Source organism: Rutilus rutilus (genome assembly GCF_951802725.1).
Source record: "Rutilus rutilus genome assembly, chromosome: 8".
Taxonomy (NCBI): domain Eukaryota; kingdom Metazoa; phylum Chordata; class Actinopteri; order Cypriniformes; family Leuciscidae; genus Rutilus; species Rutilus rutilus.
The window spans coordinates 19082053-19100520 of NC_140222.1; the positions used below are offsets into that span (position 1 = coordinate 19082053).

General features: G+C 35.7%; 1 protein-coding gene and 1 long non-coding RNA gene across 2 annotated transcripts; one reads left to right on the forward strand and one right to left on the reverse strand.

The window, feature by feature from the left end:
* Nucleotides 1-695: 695 nt before the first annotated feature.
* On the reverse strand, nucleotides 696-1858 carry LOC311296304. Its single transcript, XR_014628559.1, has 2 exons — nucleotides 1440-1858; nucleotides 696-1106 (listed from the first exon to the last, which is right to left on the reverse strand). It is a non-coding gene; the product is annotated as an uncharacterized lncRNA (long non-coding RNA).
* A 5400-nt stretch (nucleotides 1859-7258) lies between these two features.
* On the forward strand, nucleotides 7259-14372 carry LOC311296196 (uncharacterized protein). Its single transcript, XM_084417873.1, has 6 exons — nucleotides 7259-7495; nucleotides 10033-10173; nucleotides 10276-10422; nucleotides 11790-11936; nucleotides 12037-12159; nucleotides 14180-14372. Exons 1-6 carry the CDS (start codon nucleotides 7405-7407, stop codon nucleotides 14230-14232), a joined length of 702 nt encoding a protein of 233 aa, XP_084273999.1. The 5' UTR covers nucleotides 7259-7404; the 3' UTR covers nucleotides 14233-14372.
* Nucleotides 14373-18468: the final 4096 nt, after the last annotated feature.

Sequence of the window (18468 nt, forward strand, 5' to 3'; positions counted from 1 at the left end):
GGTGAAGGCAGTGGATTATTTAAACAATAACCCCTATGTTTTTTAAACCAGCTGAGGAAATTGAGATTATTGAAATTGTTAACAATTCTAAGAATAAAAAGCCAACAGACATGAATGATATTGATATGGTTTTAATTAAAGAGCAAGTTTGGTATTTTACACTTAAAGCCCTGTTTACAGATCGTTTCTGATGAAATAGAACGGTTAAGATAAAATGTTGGACAAATGCTGCTGTACCGAGAATTTTAGTTTTCTTTCGCTTTCCAAAAAAGAGCAATTAGTATGGGTAGGATATCATGAGCATACTAATTTACTATATTTAAATTTGCACACTAAAGTTTAATGATCTCGTTAAATTTAAGACCGCTCAATTAATACGTCATTGTCAATTACGTCAATTAACAAGTCATACGCATTGCTGTTGTAGCGGGTAACATAAATTAAATAATTCAAAATGAAGTGCCTGTATTAGTTAGCAGACTCTAATAGCAAAACAGCATTACAATTATTTACACTTTGGGCTTTATAAACGGACCAATTGCGCACCAGAAAATCACAGGAACGGCTACTGGAGGTAGTGGATATTCACTGAAGAACACAGGAGCCAATAATGCGGTAAGTACTTTACTTTGAATAATTTCCCCAAATAAAAGTAGGCCTTTTCAAAAGAAACAATTAAATCAACAATAGAAAAATAAAAACAACAAATAAATCACATCTTTTTCAATGTAAAAGAAATAAAAAAACTCTTCAAATAATCAGTTATCACTGGTTTACAGTCACCTGTTACCGTCACAGTGAATTAACCCTAGTAACACCAGATACACTGTGTATAAGATAACCCCCTCAAGGAAAACTCTTTGAAATCAAATCACAGTTCAGTTCAATCAGTCACTGATATCAGATTTCGCTCAGTCACTTATCTCAAATCCAACGATGCATCTGTTAATTCACAGTTCCATTCAGAAAAGAAAAGGAAAAAACATCCTTCCTGAAGGGTAGAATGAAAAACAACTTTAGGTCTCTGCTGTCCTCTTGCTTCTCCTAACGTTCGATTGGGTGGCTCGCCATCAACGGAACTTTCCGATGAATTCAAAAAACCTGACCTATTAAAAAGCCAGAGATCGCAACACAATATATATTTATCTGTGTTCAATATCCATTAGGTAAGTAGTTTCCTTATATTACAATCACTATTCTCATAATACAATATTTACAATAATTTTGCATTAACTTCTCTTTTTTTTCAGGCTCACGTGTATCACGTCAAAGCCACGTGAACTACAGCTCCGTGTGAGACTAATTAACTAAACTATTAAACTTTAACATTGCAAAATCACATACAAATAACACAAACATCTTACAGTTTCAATAAACATTTGTTATCACAATTGTCTTGTGCTTATTTCAAAATAAACAGCAATCAAACAATAACTCACCACATCCAGTATTTCCAGACGATAATACTTGAACATTGACATCCACACGAACATAAAATTAACTGGATTCTTTCAACACAACTGTCTCTTCATGAAATCCAAACCGTTTCTAGACAAAATCAACAATTTACACCTATTTCCTTCTTTTCTTAAGAGAATACTTAATCTAGCTTATTGCTCTCCTCTCAGCGTTAGATCGCGCTGCTTCTAGTGACTCAGCAGGGCGGAGTTTTTTCAGTCTTCTCTCATTGGTCAATTCTATAATACATCTTATTCGAATTATTCCTCTTCTACATTCATTTTTATTTTTTCCTCTTACATTATATTTCAGTTAACAATCATATAACTACACGTTATGATTGATATAAACTATATACAATTCGTATTATTAATCCTGAAATTAAGTCAGGGTTACATCGTCTTTTTTAATTTTATTATTATTTTATTTTATTTTATTAATTGTTCGAAATAAAGATTTCATTCATTCATTCATTCAGTCAACTGGCGTCGAGGGCAAAACACTGAAAATGCAGCATGCGTCTTTCAATCATCGATCTGTTTTAAGAAAGATCAGTTGAACCCACATCTCTAACTTGTTAACTTAAGATCTAAAACAAGCTTTAGTAGACTTGTTAATCATATTAAAGTCCATAATTGTGTATAAAATCTTCGTTATGATAGTCAGTAAAATTAAATCAATCTCTCAAATGGCGGGACATTTTGAAACACTGTCTGGAAGCTGAAACATTTTCTCTTAAAAAACATACTTTATTTTATTATAGTAAAATTGTAGTAAACGCGTTTTTGGTGGATTTTTTATTGTAAAAAATTGCCCTCGACGCATTGTAATAACCACAGTTTTACTAAAAATAGGTAGGGGTTAGAACCGGGGCGAAAGTAACGCGGGACGAAAGTAACAAAGCGATTTTCTCAGAGCCCTGACTATGTTAGCATTTCAAGCTATGACAGCACGTTTAGTATGCGCAACCCTTGATGGAGCTGCCAAATATCATGTGATTTCGTCATCGTTTACCGCGGTTAGGTCCGCAAAGTAGTTTTCGAGTATGATAAGTAGATTACTGAAGCGGTACTTTTTTTCTAATTACAAGTTGTGTTTTTCGTTTTATGTAATGATCAATCTACAGGTTATTATGTGCTGTAACACATCCTGAAGTTTGCCTTGTCAGAGTTTTTCTGTATAAAAGTAAATCGGGTTTAAATGTCAGGAGTTCCGGGACGGAAGTAACACTTGTTACTTTTGTCCCGCTATAGTGAAAACAAGTGTTTCTTTTGTCACGCTGCTAATGTGGTGACTTTCTCTGTGTTGCAGCATTTATTAAAATATGTTTATGTCATATTATACCAACAGAATATGGCAAGAGTGAGGGTCAGAAAGACAGATAGAGGTCTGATTCAACCAGATGTTTATGAGAGGGTGTTCACATTTAAATCAGCTGATTTCTGTGTCACCATTTTTCACTCAATCTGTTTCTATTTACCCACATTTAGGTTTTAGCCATGCCTTATAGCTTTTCCACCTCCACCTATGAATTTGCAGGGTTTCTATCCTGATGTTTTTTATGCAGATTTTAAATTTATGCATAAAAACAGCTTGATGGAAACATGATATTGTTACATTATGTTGATAATTTGTATTATGGTCATTTAATTTAATTTCATATTGTTCAAGTTGAAAACACATTTTATAAAATATATTGACATTGCCAATAAAAAAAAATATATATATTCTAAACAATTCAAGCTTGTACTGTTGGGTTATTTTTGAAACACTATGAAACTGAAATTTAAAATGAAAATGTAAATTAACATTTTTTTGCAAATATAAAGGCCAAAAATATATGTTTGCAGTTACATGTTAACAAGGTCATATATTTAGGCAATTTAAAAAACAACAACAAAAAACAAGAGTAACACAAAAAATCTAGCTTGTGTTACTTTTGACCCGGCTGTGTGTTACTTTCGTCCCAACTGACGGGGTCGGAAGTAACATGAGCAGTCTTAAGTTAAAAATGAAATTATACTGAAGTTAAGTCCTTCTACATTTTTACAAAATACCACCTGGTATTGATAGACCATGTGTGTGTGTGTGTGTGTGAGTGAGTGATTTCAGGTCATATGGAAAGCAGATGATCATGGCAAACAAAGTATGGGAAGAATTCATTAAAAAATAAAAATCATAATGGTTCTGATTCCATATGTTCATAACATTCTTCTGATTCCATATGATTGCACTAAAAGTGTGCACAAGGTTTGTATTTGCTACAGCAAGATCACGATTGTGTTAGATTCCACCCATCATTCTTTCTTTTTTCTTTATTTTTACCTAGGCTCTGTCATTTAGAAACATGACTTTTCCTATCACTACTATCTTAATGACACATAAATCTACCTTTTATTCCAGCCAGATGATCTGACGGTTGCTGCTCGCATCTCAGCCTACCTGATGGAAAATTCTTGCTGGATGAATGACCTTCACCTTTAAATCAGCCTTGCCAAGACAGAACTGCTTATGGTTCAACTTTCAGCCAAAACATACTTGCTGTGATCCTGCTGATTTGCCTTATCATTAGGAGGATCAGGCCCTTCTTATCGGAGCTACACAACTCTCTTGTTCTATCCAGACTGGGCTATTGTAATGCTCTCTTGGCAGCTCTTCCAGTATCAGTCAAACCTCTGCAACTGATCCAGATGCTGCAGCAAGAGTTGTCTTTAAAGGTAGCCCTATGCCTAAACTCACTGCTTCAGATCTATGTGTCCTCCAGAAGCTTGTGTTCTGCAAGTGAACGGCGCCTTGTGGTGCCATCATCCCAAAAAGACACAAAACCACTTTCACTTTCATTTACCTGGACTGTTTCCTGGTGGTGGAATGACCGGCGCAACTCAACACATTTTCAAGAAACTGCTAAAGATCCATCTTTTTCGTAAACACTTAACCCAATAATACTAAATGTTTGTAAAAAAAAGAAAAACTTGCTATGTGTACTGTGCTAGACTAACTGGGACTTGTCACTGCACTTGTTGCTTTTTATTATCTTTAATTATTATCTTAATTGGTAAGTCACTTTGGATAAAATGTGTTCAAATAAGTTATACTGTAAAGGTATACGGTAATTGCCTTTTATTGTGGATATTTTTGTTATGTTATATACTAAGCTTCTATTTCCTATCAATCACTTATCTTGATGTTTAGTGTTTGTTCAATTACTAATACTGTAAATGTGCAGGTATTCTGTACTCATACATTTAGTTAATTTAAAAGAAATTGACTGTACATTTGCTATTATTAAGAACTTAATTAGAGATTGGTCAAAGTTGTGAAATTGGATCTGTACAAATAAAAATTAAAACTGTAAATTTACAAACATTTGTATTTGAATGTATGTACTTGTGTGCATTTTAATACATAATTTCATTGTTATTTTACACAGAAAAACTATATTAAAAGACAATTACTGTAGATAGACAGCATTATTATATAAAATAATGTTATAAAACCTTAAATTTACAGTATTTAATTGTTTTAAAGGTGTATATGTCTTTTTTAAACGTTAAAAATCCCAATAATTACGTAAGATTTAATGCAATATAAAAGATACAATCTGTTATTTAATTATGGAAAATTACTGTATTTTAATGAGATTGTTTTTTGCCGTTACTTTACGGTAATTTTTTGGCGCCCCAGCTGCCAGAATAATACAGTTTTTTCACATTTATTTTTTTTACAGTGCAAGCTAAAGTGTGGAGGTTGCCAACATAAGGCAAGAATTTTCTGAGCTGCAGTTAAAGGAACACTCCACTGTTTATGGAAATAGGCTCATTTGCCAGTTCCCCTTGAGTTGGGTAAGGTTTTACCGTTTTCGAATCTATTCATCCGATCTCCGGGTCTGGCGGTAGCACTTTTAGCATAGCTTAGCATAGATCCCTGAAACTGATTAGACCGTTAGTATCTCTGTCAAAAAAAATGTGCAAAGAATTTCGATATTTTTCCTATTTAAAACTTGACTTTTCTGCAGTTACATTGTGCACTAAGACCGACAGAAAATGAAAAGTTGTGATTTTATAGGCCAATATGGATAGGAACTATACTCTCAGCATAATAATCAAAGAACTGCAATCCAAAGAACCACAACTTTTTCTGAGACAGAGAGAAACTGTAAGACGAGTCATCATTTAAAAGCAAAAGTTTAGGACAGCATGACATGTCAGTTTCCAGTTTCCACTACAATATCTGTAGTATGGCATATAAAATATGGTCAGCATGTCAAGTCAAGTATATTTGTATAGCGCTTTTCACAATACAAATTGTGTCAAAGCAGCTTCACAGTATTAAATTAAAATAATACAACAAGGTTTGTTTCTAGTGGAATTTATTGATTGATAAAAATAAATTAATATTCCCAAAATATCCCCAATGCATGTTTATGAAGCACTTGACTAAATTTCACACATTTGTTGGTGTGATCAAGCTATTTGTATTAGTTTCTGAACTTCATTATTTCACAATGAATAAACATTTGCCATTTTAAGCGTCTAAGCCACAACTTCCTAGAGGAATGTTTGACTCATTTCCAGTAGAAACAACTTCATCATCATCATAATTATTTGATGTCCTTTTATAATGACAGTAAAGCAATGGAATCAGACAGCATGGTGTATTGATATATAGTATACTAATGCATTTACATGGCAATACCAGTGCAGTATTTTCTGCAATAGCCTTTTTTTCTTTTCACACTTCTCATTTCCCTCAGAAGCAACGCCCTGTAGTGCATTTTGACAGTGTCTATTTCAGTAGAAAACAGCCTATATGATGGCCTTTATATGCTGATATAAAAACTGATCTCCCAGCTTCCAAAATCATAAACAACACCAGCAGAAATCAGCACAAAAGCACTTAAAAAAAACACATCAAACTGGATTTTGTAGCAGGGTATCAAATATGTTTTATAAATGTGTTTGATAAAATTAATATACTATATTTGGAGTGTGTGTATGCTTTGTGTTCTCAGATCATCTTCTAGGGTGTATATAGGCAAATTTAGTCTGCAAAAATAATCAATTTCTTTTCACAATTCTTTATTTTCTTTACAAAAATCTCCTGAGACTTGTTAAAAGGCATCATCATCATCATCATTAGTCATCAATATAAAAATATAAAAAACTCCAATGTTTTTAATTGCAATTAATAACAGAAAAAAACTTGATTAATTAGTACATGTTTTTAAATCGATTGACTGCACTAATATATATATATATATATATATATATATATATTTTTTTTTTTTCTTATAGAATGATCATTTTTATCAAGCTTGTATATTTAAATTCAATAATTTCACTTAAATGGCAATGAAGATTACCTATTAATTATCATTTAAGTGAAATTACTGAACTTAAATATACGAGCTTGATAAAAATGATCATTCTATAAGAACATTTCAAATGGCTTTTAGAGGCTTTTGCATCTGAACTCTTCATATATAGCCTATAGGCTATATCAAGAAAGTCACATTGTATTTGATACGTTTTAGTATAGGCTACTTACATTATTCTAATTATATTTTATTTATGCCCTAATAGGCTATAAAATATGAAGTTATCAAACTGATCCAAACTGATCTGATCAGGTAAAAACATTGACTTTTGTTAATGGGTGTGATCATAGGGTGATCGTCCACTAGTGGCAAACGTTTCAAAACAGTTGTGACGCACCGAAGCCTCGTATTGTCATCTCCTAATTACGGTAATTATTACGCGCCCTTAAGTAGTACTTGAACACACCTGAACGAGCTAATCAGCGTCTTTAAGATTACACCATAAATACAGCCAGGTTGGTTGGAGTCGCACCTCAAACTCTAAAGTTGTATCTTTAAAACGCGTTTTCAATAAGCGCGCTAAAACCCTCTATTTCCGTGCATTTCCAGCAGAGATCGCAGGCCTCAGGATGACAGCTCAGCTTTACTGCTCGTTGGTCGCTGTTTTATTGTGTTCCTCTGTTTGCTGGAGCTTAAGAAACCCAGATGATCGATTCAAGGGTGAGATCTTTTAACTTCATTACAGCGCGAAGAAAATATGTAAACAACCTAAACAAAATATGACTTTAGGCACTAGGTATGCAGTAGAGACGTCCATTGTACGTCTGGCGTACGTCCAGTCTTTGTATGTTGTTGTTCTAAATAGTGAAGTTTAAGTTTTTATGTGTGGCATGTTGTTTATATATATATATAGTTTGGTTACACTGTTACCAGATGTATGCTCACTGTCTACTTAATTTTTTTTAGGATAGCCCCTATTGTAATTGTAAGTTTACATTATTATTATTATTATTATTATTATTATTTATTATTATTCTTATTATTATTCTTATTATTATTCCTCCTGAATGGGAGTTCATGGCAGCCCTATAAATGGAACACTGAGAAATCATGATCTTTGGAACACTTTTTTGTTTTGGAGTCTCTAGGACCTTCTCTATAGTGCCACCACCAGTTAAAATATTCACTTTTCAAATGGTTATAACTTTTTAACCTTTTGATCTAGAAAAATGACATGCATGCTTCTCACATTCAACATATTAAATTAAGACTGCCATTATAGTAGTGGTCATTTTGAAAAGTACATTATTCTGATTTTTTGCTACTTGAGATTTTGCTCAGATTTTAAATGCTTCAAAAAATGCCTCAAATAATCTTTGGACTGAGATGCATCTTTGTTCAAAAGTCATGACGTCAGAAAGTACACCATGTCGACCCAAAGGTTCTGAGGCTGTATCCCGGCCAAACTTTTGATCAATCTAAACAAAAATTGGTATGCTTTATCGCAGGGGTGTCAAACACAGTTCCTGGTGGGCCACAGCCCTGCAGAGTTTAGCTTCAACCCTAATTAAACACACCTGACCAGCTAATCAAGTCCATCAGGTTTATTTAAAGTGTATGAGTGTGTAAGCAGGGTTAGAACAAAACTTTGTAGGGCTGTGGCCCTCCAGGAACTGAGTTTGACACCTGGCTGGTTGCATAAAGCACCTTAAGTGTAATTTTCCCTTAAGTTCGCCCATATGTTTCACGTGTCTACCATTTTGAATTCTGACATAAATTGCAAATCTTTTTTTTTTTTTTTTTTTTCAATTTAGCAAAATTCGGTAGGAATCATCGACAGCATGTCCTGAGAAGCTTGAACAGAGCCAACTAGTGTTCCAGAGATGTACTTTATTTGGACAATGTATCATTTGTCATTTTCCTTAAATGTCACTGTCTGCCATATTGAAGTATATGAAGTAACGGTTGAAAAACAGTTTTCATTACTCAAGGTTAGCGAATTTTGTCCAAAATTGTCTTTGATCTTTAGACCGAGCCGCACATAAATGACTGAATGGATTTTTGATATGAATTAAAATTCCTGAGATTTTTCTCCTTAGTTGACCTTTCCTGTATTTGTTGCCTTATGTTAGTTAGCTTAGCATGCTATCCAAATGCCATTCTTCTAATGTGGCTCTTCAGCTATCAGGTTGACCATAAGCTACATTTAGCATTTTAATATGGTTACACTCACACTGAAGGCTCTCCTCTGCAGTTTGGTGAGTCAGTGTCAACTGAATGGCACAAGCTGCAAACAGTGGCATTTTTCACCTCTACTTCTGAACAGCTATTTCCCCGTACATTAGGTTTGTGCTGTTTATGTTTTTCTGGCTCTGCACTGCTGTTGCTGTTTCTTCAGGGGTATGGCCCTGAAATCGCTGCTTGCAGTTTTGTACTTGTTCTTTTTACCCCTTTAACATGCACCATTAAGCATGGGGGATAATTATAACTTGTAATTATTTATTGAAGTATTACCTTATAAGCTACTTTTGTTTAAAAAAAGACTGATTGCATGTGTTTAATGGGTTCTGTCTGTTTTGCTACAAATGTGTTACTATTTTCTTTATTGTGTATTAAAATGTTCAACATAATTGTCACAAAATATTAACCAACGTCCATGTTATATATTAGCATTACAATGCACTAGTAGAGGTAGGTTGAGGTTCTGTGTTGTAATGGCACTTTGTAACAATTTAGGGATAAATGGTAGATTTCTAAACTTATTTAACTTGATGCAGATAAATGTGTGGCTGTTATACTTCAGTTTGATACAAAACCCCCGTCTTACAAGTGGAAAAAGCACTACCGGTCTCCCCGATGATCCTCTTGAATCTTCTGTATAGGGGCTGGTTGGTGCCTGGTGAAACTGAATTGCGTCCCGTCGAGGATGTTTCTGATAAAGACTGCTCTGAAGTACACGAATGCAACGATTTGATTGTGGAACTGATTTGATTGTGTTCCGCCATTTAATGAAACTTGTTGAATGCAGGGAGATGTCAGGTCCTCCAAAAGAAACACTGAAAAAAAGTTGCTATGGAGTTTCACAAATAATTACTAAAAACTGCAAGTGACACGTTAAATTAAAAGTGAAACTTTGAAGGAGACAGACTTTTTTTTTTTTTTTTTTTTTTTCATGGTTAATTTTTATTTATTTATTTTTTTAATGGAGACATTCAGCGTTCAGTAATTATGGTTTCTGTCATGTGTTTGAAATGCAGTAAAGCCAGGAGTGTGTCCAAGCACGGAAGACGGAATGCTAGGACATTGTGCTGAACTTTGTTTCCATGACGGTGACTGTCCAGGGGATGAGAAGTGCTGCAGTAATGGATGTGGACATGACTGTACAGCTCCATATACAGGTATATATTATGTTGTGGATCAGCTTTTTTTTTACTTTTTTTATCAAAATACAGGGAGTCATTCAACATTCACTGATATGCTGTTATTTAAACCCATGACAGCGAAACCAAAGCCTGGAGTGTGTCCAAGCAAAGACATTGATATAGGATTTTTAAACTGTACGTCATGTGTGAATGACGGTGACTGTCCGAACGACAAGAAGTGCTGCATCATTGGATGTGGACGTCACTGTATGGCTCCAAATGCAGGTATTTATATTTGGTGCTGTCAAGTAATTAATTGCATCAACAAAAAAATCAGTAATTTTAATCCTGTTTAAAAAACATTGAAGTTTAATGTTTTATAATGTAGTAATTGCACAGTTTCCAAATTAATGTCGAAACAACTTAAAGTATTTAAAATGCTTGTTTAATGGTATCTCTTATGAATGAAGGTCATTAAAGGGTTACTTAACCTGAAAATGAAAATTAGTCCATGATTTACTCGCAGTGAAGCCATCCTAGGTGAATATGACATTATTCTTTCTGATGAAAAAAGTCCTGGCTCTTCCAAGCTTTATAATGGGAGTCTGAGTATATAGATTTGAGGTTCATCAAAGTGCATCCACCCATGATAAAAGTCCTCGACACGAAACATATCTATTTAACTTTATCGACTAAAATAACTAGCTTCCGGCAGACGGCCTTACGCAAGTCGATTTGCGCCAAAAGAATAACCCTTGAACTTGATGCACAATGTAATGGCGAACGCGGTTGCACTGTTTGTTTGAACCGCGAGAGGCAAAACCAAAACCAATTTGTTTTGCAACATTGTGAGAAGCTGCTTCCTTGTCATTCTGATTTCTGACTTATAATTTTTAAAAAAGGTGCTATTTGACAAGCTGTGCAGCATTCAAACTACAAAAAAAAAACAAATTAGTGTTTTTTTTTTAAGCTGTCGAGTGTCGACACCAAAAAAAAGAGCGTTTAAGGACACAAAAGTGGATACTTGAATATGCAAATTAGCCTTGCATCCACTTGCTAACACCTGCTCCGCCTCAGTACTCGCTCAAATTGAGGTAAACGCTGAACGTACTGCACAATGGTGTCGACTCGGGACACTAACGGTGACTCGCGACTGTCGCCAGATTTGAAATAATACGGGCACCGGAGGAGTTAAAACGCCCTCGGAATGGCAGGGGCTAGAAGGTAATATTCAGTTGGAAGTCATAAACAATTTCACCGCTAGATGGGAGAAAATCCTACACTGTATTTAATACGAGATTTAGAATCAGTTGATCTCTGTGAGCAGGCAGCTGAGAGACCAGTCTGAAGGGACCGTCTACAAAGTGCAAAATCAGAAAAGACGTTCCATTCGGACTTGTCTCTGTCGCCTGCTCATAGAGAGATTTATAAGGCTCATTTTGAGGAATTGGGTTGAAGCTCAATGGAATCCTTCAATGTTAACGTATGGAGCTGTCTGAAACCCTGTTTGTCTGAACTCGCAACAAATTGCGAGAGAATGCAAAAGGTTATTTTTTTTTGCCATCCCATATTTTTCCACCACCTTGCCCATTTAGAGCCTCTGAAGGCATATGTATGTGCAGTGTGTAATTCAGCATTCACTGATATGACAGCAAAACCAAAGCCCGGAGTGTGTCCAAACACAAACCCTGGAGTTGTAAGACCATGTATTGAGGCGTGTTCCGATGACAGTGATTGTCGGAAAGATGAGAAATGCTGCAGCACTGGGTGTGGACATCGGTGTACAGCTCCATATAAAGGTAATGTGGGGAAAACTGACCCAGGTATCAGTAGAACATGCATTGAATGAGACATTCAGCAATCAGTGATCTGGTTTCCCTGTTTTTATTTTTTAAATAGCAAAGCCAGGAGTGTGTCCAGTCAAAACCCTTGTAGGAGTGTGTAAGGATCCGTGTGTCGATGACAGTGACTGTCCGAACAATGAGAAATGCTGCAGCATTCGTCAATGTGGACTACAATGTGGTATGTATTCCTATTATTATTATATATTTTTTATGAATGCCACCATAGCCTAATTTGTTTATTTTATAGCCTAGTTCAATATACAGTGAACTTATTTTTCTTGTTTTGAATACCGCTGAATTTAAAAGATTTGTCTTGGAGTGAGGGGTAAATTACCTAGGCTATAGTGTTTGTTGATATAAGTTTAGTTTTATTTGCCTGCATTTAATTGCAATACATATAAATTAAGTTAAATGTTTGTAAATAAGGTTAACATATTTTTTTGCAGTAAGACCAATTTCTCTTTCAACATAACTTCCTCTTTTTGGCCAGGTTACATTTCTCTGTGGCGTAAACTCTAGAGATGAATTTAAGGCAGTGATATTCAAATGACGATTGTTTTCAGCCACCACATTAATCAACATATGATCATTCATACGATCTGATTGGCTGCGTACTAATGTTAAATTTCTGTGCTCGAATCAGCGCTTGTTTCTACGTTGGATTGACATTGAGAATGATAAAATAGTTAAAGGGGTCATGAACTGGATTGTTTTATTATTTTATAATGTTTCCTGGGGTGCCCTTATAATGTTAGTATGATTTTTACATCAAAAATTGTCATAATTTATAAATAAAAGCCATTTTTCCAAGCCTGATTTCAGGCTCAGATTTGAACGCTCCGTTTTAAGGGGCGTGTCTGCTGTGAGACTGCAGTGCAATCGCCCACTGCTGTGATTGGCTGACATGCTTGCATATGAAATAGCTAGTATTACATGAACTCTCTCGAAAACTGTTACTACGTTTTTACTATTACAGCTATCGAGATTAACAAATCGTGAAAAGTATCGTTTAAAGCATTATATTTAAATCTATTCCATCACATGAAAGGTTGCAGCATGATGAGCTTTGACTGAGCAGATGACAGACAGTCTGTTGATCGCGTGAATAAAGATCTTATCATTGCAACGCAATTTTTGCACTCTCACAAATGCTTACACCAAATCACAATGCAAACACGATGTGAATACACAGTAAGAGCTTCGTTGTGTAGTGTAACAGTGTCATTATTTCGTTTGGTAAGTGTCCAGATAAGCTCTCGCGGCTCGCGGCTCGCGCTGTGCTGTTTGATTGACAGCTTGGGCGAATGGAAAGGGATCGTTCTTTGATCGCTTTCTGATTTAATCTAATTTAATAACAGTTTAAAAAGGATTATTTTCATAATACTACGAGAAATTATGTGAAGTTGATCATTTAGTCACTGATGCATAAACAGTATTGAACGATTTTAAGAGAATCTGAACTTGAATAATTACACAGAAACCACTGATCGCAGATCAGGCATTAGAGTATGGTTACTTACATGTTGCTGGCAGATCCGTGTCGGGAAATTGTGATTGACTGATTTAATAAAGTTTAACCATGCTGGAATCCGAAGGAAGCTTATGCAGACTGTCTTCTTCCACAACCAGGCACTGCACAATATTTAGTAAACAGCATGTTTATTGGTTTATTGCTTGGAAGTAGCTCGATCCGGTAAGCAATCATCATGTCGTCCTATGTTATTTAGCATGTTTGGGCGAATCAGTGGGCGGGGCTAAACAGGCCGTGTTGAAGTAGGCGTTGATCTTCTTTTGTGGAGGCGGTGTTTTATCCTCTTTGACGTCATAGTTCCCCACTTTGAAAAACGAGTCGTTTGCTGAGCCTGATGTCTATAAAAGCTTTTATTGGACTAACAAGGTAGTTTTCAGTTCTGAAACTTACAGGATATTATTATATTATGATGATCTCTTATATGTCAAAAGCTCAAGTAAATTTTGATTTCTCAGTTCATCACCCCTTTAAGACAAGCATTTATCAAAGTACCTGAATTTAGCCCATATCACCATTCCAAGATTGTGCTTTACAAAATAAAGATTCATAATACTTGGAATACAACTTGCTCCAAGTAAAACCTGTTCATGCTTTGAGTTTTGTGCTGTTTCTGAAATTGAATGACGCTAAATGCACTGACTAAAGCTAAATGTTTGTATCCATGCAGTGAAGCCTGGTAATTGTAATGGACCTTTCTTGTGCCCACGACCGGATCAATGATGGCCAATGTCCTGCCAGACTGAAGTGTTGCCCAACCACCTGTGCTGGTTTAACTATCGAAAAGAGTCCTCTGAGATTGATTTTGTGTGTCATACTTGAGGACTGACTTTTCACCAAATAAATCTGTTTAGTAAAACGTTCCTCTGGGTTTTGTTTTTTTCTATTGTTATCATTTTTTTTTTTAACTTTTCTACATGAGCTTGGCAGCAAAAGTGTACTTCAGTGTAAGGCTCTTCAATTACTTTTTTTTTTTTTTTTTTTACTAGAAATGAAACCAAAAATGTAGGTTAAAAGTTTTAAAATACTTCAGTATTTAGCGTGTCTAAAAATGTATCTAAAGACTCCATGTATTTATTTTTGGATTAGACCCAATGTCTGACTAATGTGACTGGAGTGAAGAACACTGGGGCTGGATCTATGTATTCAGAGACCTAGTGGGAAAAAACTTAAAAGCAAAAAGAGGGAGTGTGAGGCCTTGTGTACAGGAATGGCAAAAACAGTGAAGAGGACGGTAGCCCTTGCTCTGTTGTCAGGGTCATTTCCACTTTTGGTTGTTTAGGGCCATCGACAAAGATGACTAGTGGGTGCACTGGTGCAGTTTGCGTGTAGATGGGACGAGGCTCTAGGAGTGCTGTGGTTCCTCAGTCTGTTGATGCTGCTGAAACGCTAAGGTGTGCAAGAGAACTACAGGACTTTACCCTTTTTGATGCAGAGCTTTTTTTTTGAAAATTGGGTACAATATATTGCACCTATTTGTAATCTCAGGGGCATTTAACTATAAAATGATGCAGTCTTTGTTAATAGGCTTTCTTTCTGTTGGCAAGGCTTCAATTTAAAATTTGACTTTCACTCGAGACAGTCCGAATGGTAATGAAAATATGCATCTTTCAGATTCACTGAGAAAAAAACAATTACTTGGGTGTACTTGCGAGAGGATTTGTTTCAGAGTTTGCATTTTTAATGGCCATCTCATGAGGGTGTGATTCAGATGCCTGAGGCTGCTATACTTTTCGGGCCTTTTTAAAAAAAAAAAATTGTTAAAATGTGTATTTTGAATGGTTAATAGTAAATGCCTTATTTTGCCAGAAAAGTGGACTTTTAAATCCACCATAAAGAGGTACGTATAACACTGGAAACCTTAAATAATGCCCTGCCACTTTATTTAAATTATTTATTTTATTTTATTTATTTTTTATTTTTTTTGGTGATCATTGCTTGACCAGCTAAAAAAAGTGGCCAAAACCCCTCTAACCATCCAGAAGGCCAACCAACTTAGGATGGTTTTAGCTGTGCTTTTCTTCCAGCAGGGCTACTGTACTGTAAATACTGTAAAGATGCCATCTGTATTTTTTATGCATTATTGATGTTTTAGTCATCTCCGTTATTGAGTAATAGTTTAAAAGAATTAGCAGTTTTAGACATGCTCGACTATCCTGACTCGTAATCTGTTTCTACCACAAACACTTAAAGGATAAAATCAGATCTCTGCTGATGATGCGGTGCGACTTGTTTCGCTAGTGTGACTGTTAATGGCTTCTGAAAAAAATATTAAATTATATCAATCCTGTTTTTTTTTATGCTTATATCTTCAATGCAATGAGCTCTAAGTGTCAGTTTGCAAGTGATCTGATGTCATTAGACTGACCTATCACCACTTTTGATATACAAGATATAAATCTATTAATTTTATTATAGTCTGAGTTGAACCACGTTTAATGTAAAAACAGCAAAAACTAAAAAACAGTCATTTATGAGCGAAACTTACCAATTATAATGAAGACTAAAATAGCATTTTCATTATTTTTCTTTATTAATCTTCATAACTGGATGTTTATTTGAAGTTTAAGTGCATAAGAAAGTATGACCTGCACAAACAAAAATTGCATGGACATTAGGATCATATGTCAGGCACAGGGAGCAGAGATTATTGTAGGTGTGTAATGTAGCATGTTTTCCACTGATGCATATATGGACTAAGAATGTATACACTAAAGGACAGAATGCTTTATATTTAAAGTGGATTGTGCCACGTGTAAGCATGAGGCATACGTCTATTTTTAACAAACCAACATGTTTTTGTTTTTTTGTACCTGGTAAGGAATTGAAATTAATACTGCTCCAGAGAAACACACACAGTTGGCATGGACATAGATTTCTTCCATTTTTTTCTCCTATGACTGATGCATATGAATAAAAAAATATTGAAATAGTTTCAAACAAAGCCACATCAGAACTGTTGCACATCTCCAAGCAATGGTGATTCATGAAGGAATCTGTGTTTTGAATGATAAAATTGAATGACCAACCCAATAGGCGAGCGAATAAGTATGTACAAATTCTTAGTATTCATAGGAGTAGGCGAGAATTACCTGGGTGACATACTAATTCTCGCGAGATTCAGACTAAATATGGTGCGTTTGGATATGCCTATACTTGCCTATATAGTAGGAGAAAACCGTACGTGAAAGGAGTAGTATGTCGAAACATCAGTATTCATAAAGAGTAGGCAAAAAGTTCCCGGATGACTGCTTCTGCGCAGATTCTGAAGTACCCATCGATGGATGCTTTTCTATCCCAGGAGGCCACAGGAGAGGAACGTCATAATCGAACATCACAGAGTTGAGTCACAACATTGATAAATTGAACATTTATGTTGGATAAAAAGTGAGTTAACACATCAGCATCAACCTCAACATGTTGAAGGGGGTGGATTGGAATCCACTGCTGCTTCAATGTATATGTAATGATGAGTGATTATAATCAAGGGATTAATCAATACTTTTTCCTTCTAAATATCAAATGAGTTGAATGACTTCTCTGGAGATTTTACTTTATGGAAGTTACCAGTGAGTGTGATTAATGAAATGTTCTTTTCATGCATTCTTTTAATGTCTGTATTTGATATCTGAATGCCTATTTATCCCGGCTTCTCGAAATGAAATAAGAACTTGTTTTGTGTTTGAGAAAGATCTTCCGCATGTTAAAACACATAGGGGTCATTGAAGTCTATAGTTTAAGGGACCATTTCTCAGTTAAAGCCTATATTTTCCATTTAGACTAAAGTGTCCTATCCTGAGAGAAAGAACTTATCTTGATGTTTTGAGACGAGACTCCTGTTTATAGTTAGAGCCTGGCCAAATCCAACCTTGGAAAAGATGTGTGTCGGTGTGTGTGTTAGTCTTCTTGCTTACAGGTTAAGGAACCACTGGCATTATTGGAGATTGACTGAGTTGTTGTTCGAGACATGCTGGCACCCAGCAACCCAAATCTGCGACCTGGAAGGTCACGACGTGCCTGACTTCAGGGTCCGAGTGTCAGCGGTATAATCTATGGAGATATGCTTCTGTCTATCTGAATATGTGTGGAAAATTACTATGTTTATGAATTTCTTAGCCAATGAGAATCATTCAACCTGTAAGCAATGACGTAGCTTAGACCTTGGAAATGGTGTAACTGCTGTGATCTTTGTAACTGTAAGGGGGGCGGCCTACGAACTCCTGTGTGAGTCTTGAAGCTGAACTTCTGCTGATGAAACTGCAAACTATCTTCAGTAAAACTTTTCTTCAATTTTTTATAATTCTGACTCCGGGTCTTCTTTCAAACATCTGGTCTATGGGTCCTAAACTGTTAACCCCTAACAATGTAAATGTAGTATTGAGCTCATAAATATCAGAGGTAACGTGAATCTTGTCTGGATGTTACAGGGACAGATGTGTGTTTATCCGGTGGAGAGTGGCTCATGAAGCTGAATGTTGCCATGAAAGGCTTTGAGTGAGTATACTAAAGAAATGAATAACAAAATCTATATAAATATTAGGTTTCAGTTTATTTTAATTATTGTAATTTCAAACGGCTTTTACAGCACTTTTCTGATTCTTGATTTCTGTGCATTTGCTGCAGATCTTTTGTGGTGGAGCAGGACCTACAAGGAAAGATGATGGCGGCATTTGTGGGGGGAAAAGTGGTATTTTAGGGATCTTGCTAAAATATAAAGTAAGATAATTTTGTTACTTCTAATACTGAGATCAAATTACATTGTGCTGTTAAAATGACCCTCCATCACTCCACCGGCCCTTACGAGACCCTCCATCACTCCACCGGCCCTCATGAGACCCTCCATCACTCCACCGGCCCTCATGAGACCCTCCATCACTCCACCGGCCCTTACGAGACCCTCCATCATTCCACCGGCCCTTACGAGACCCTCCATCACTCCACCTGTTCACCTGAAAATCA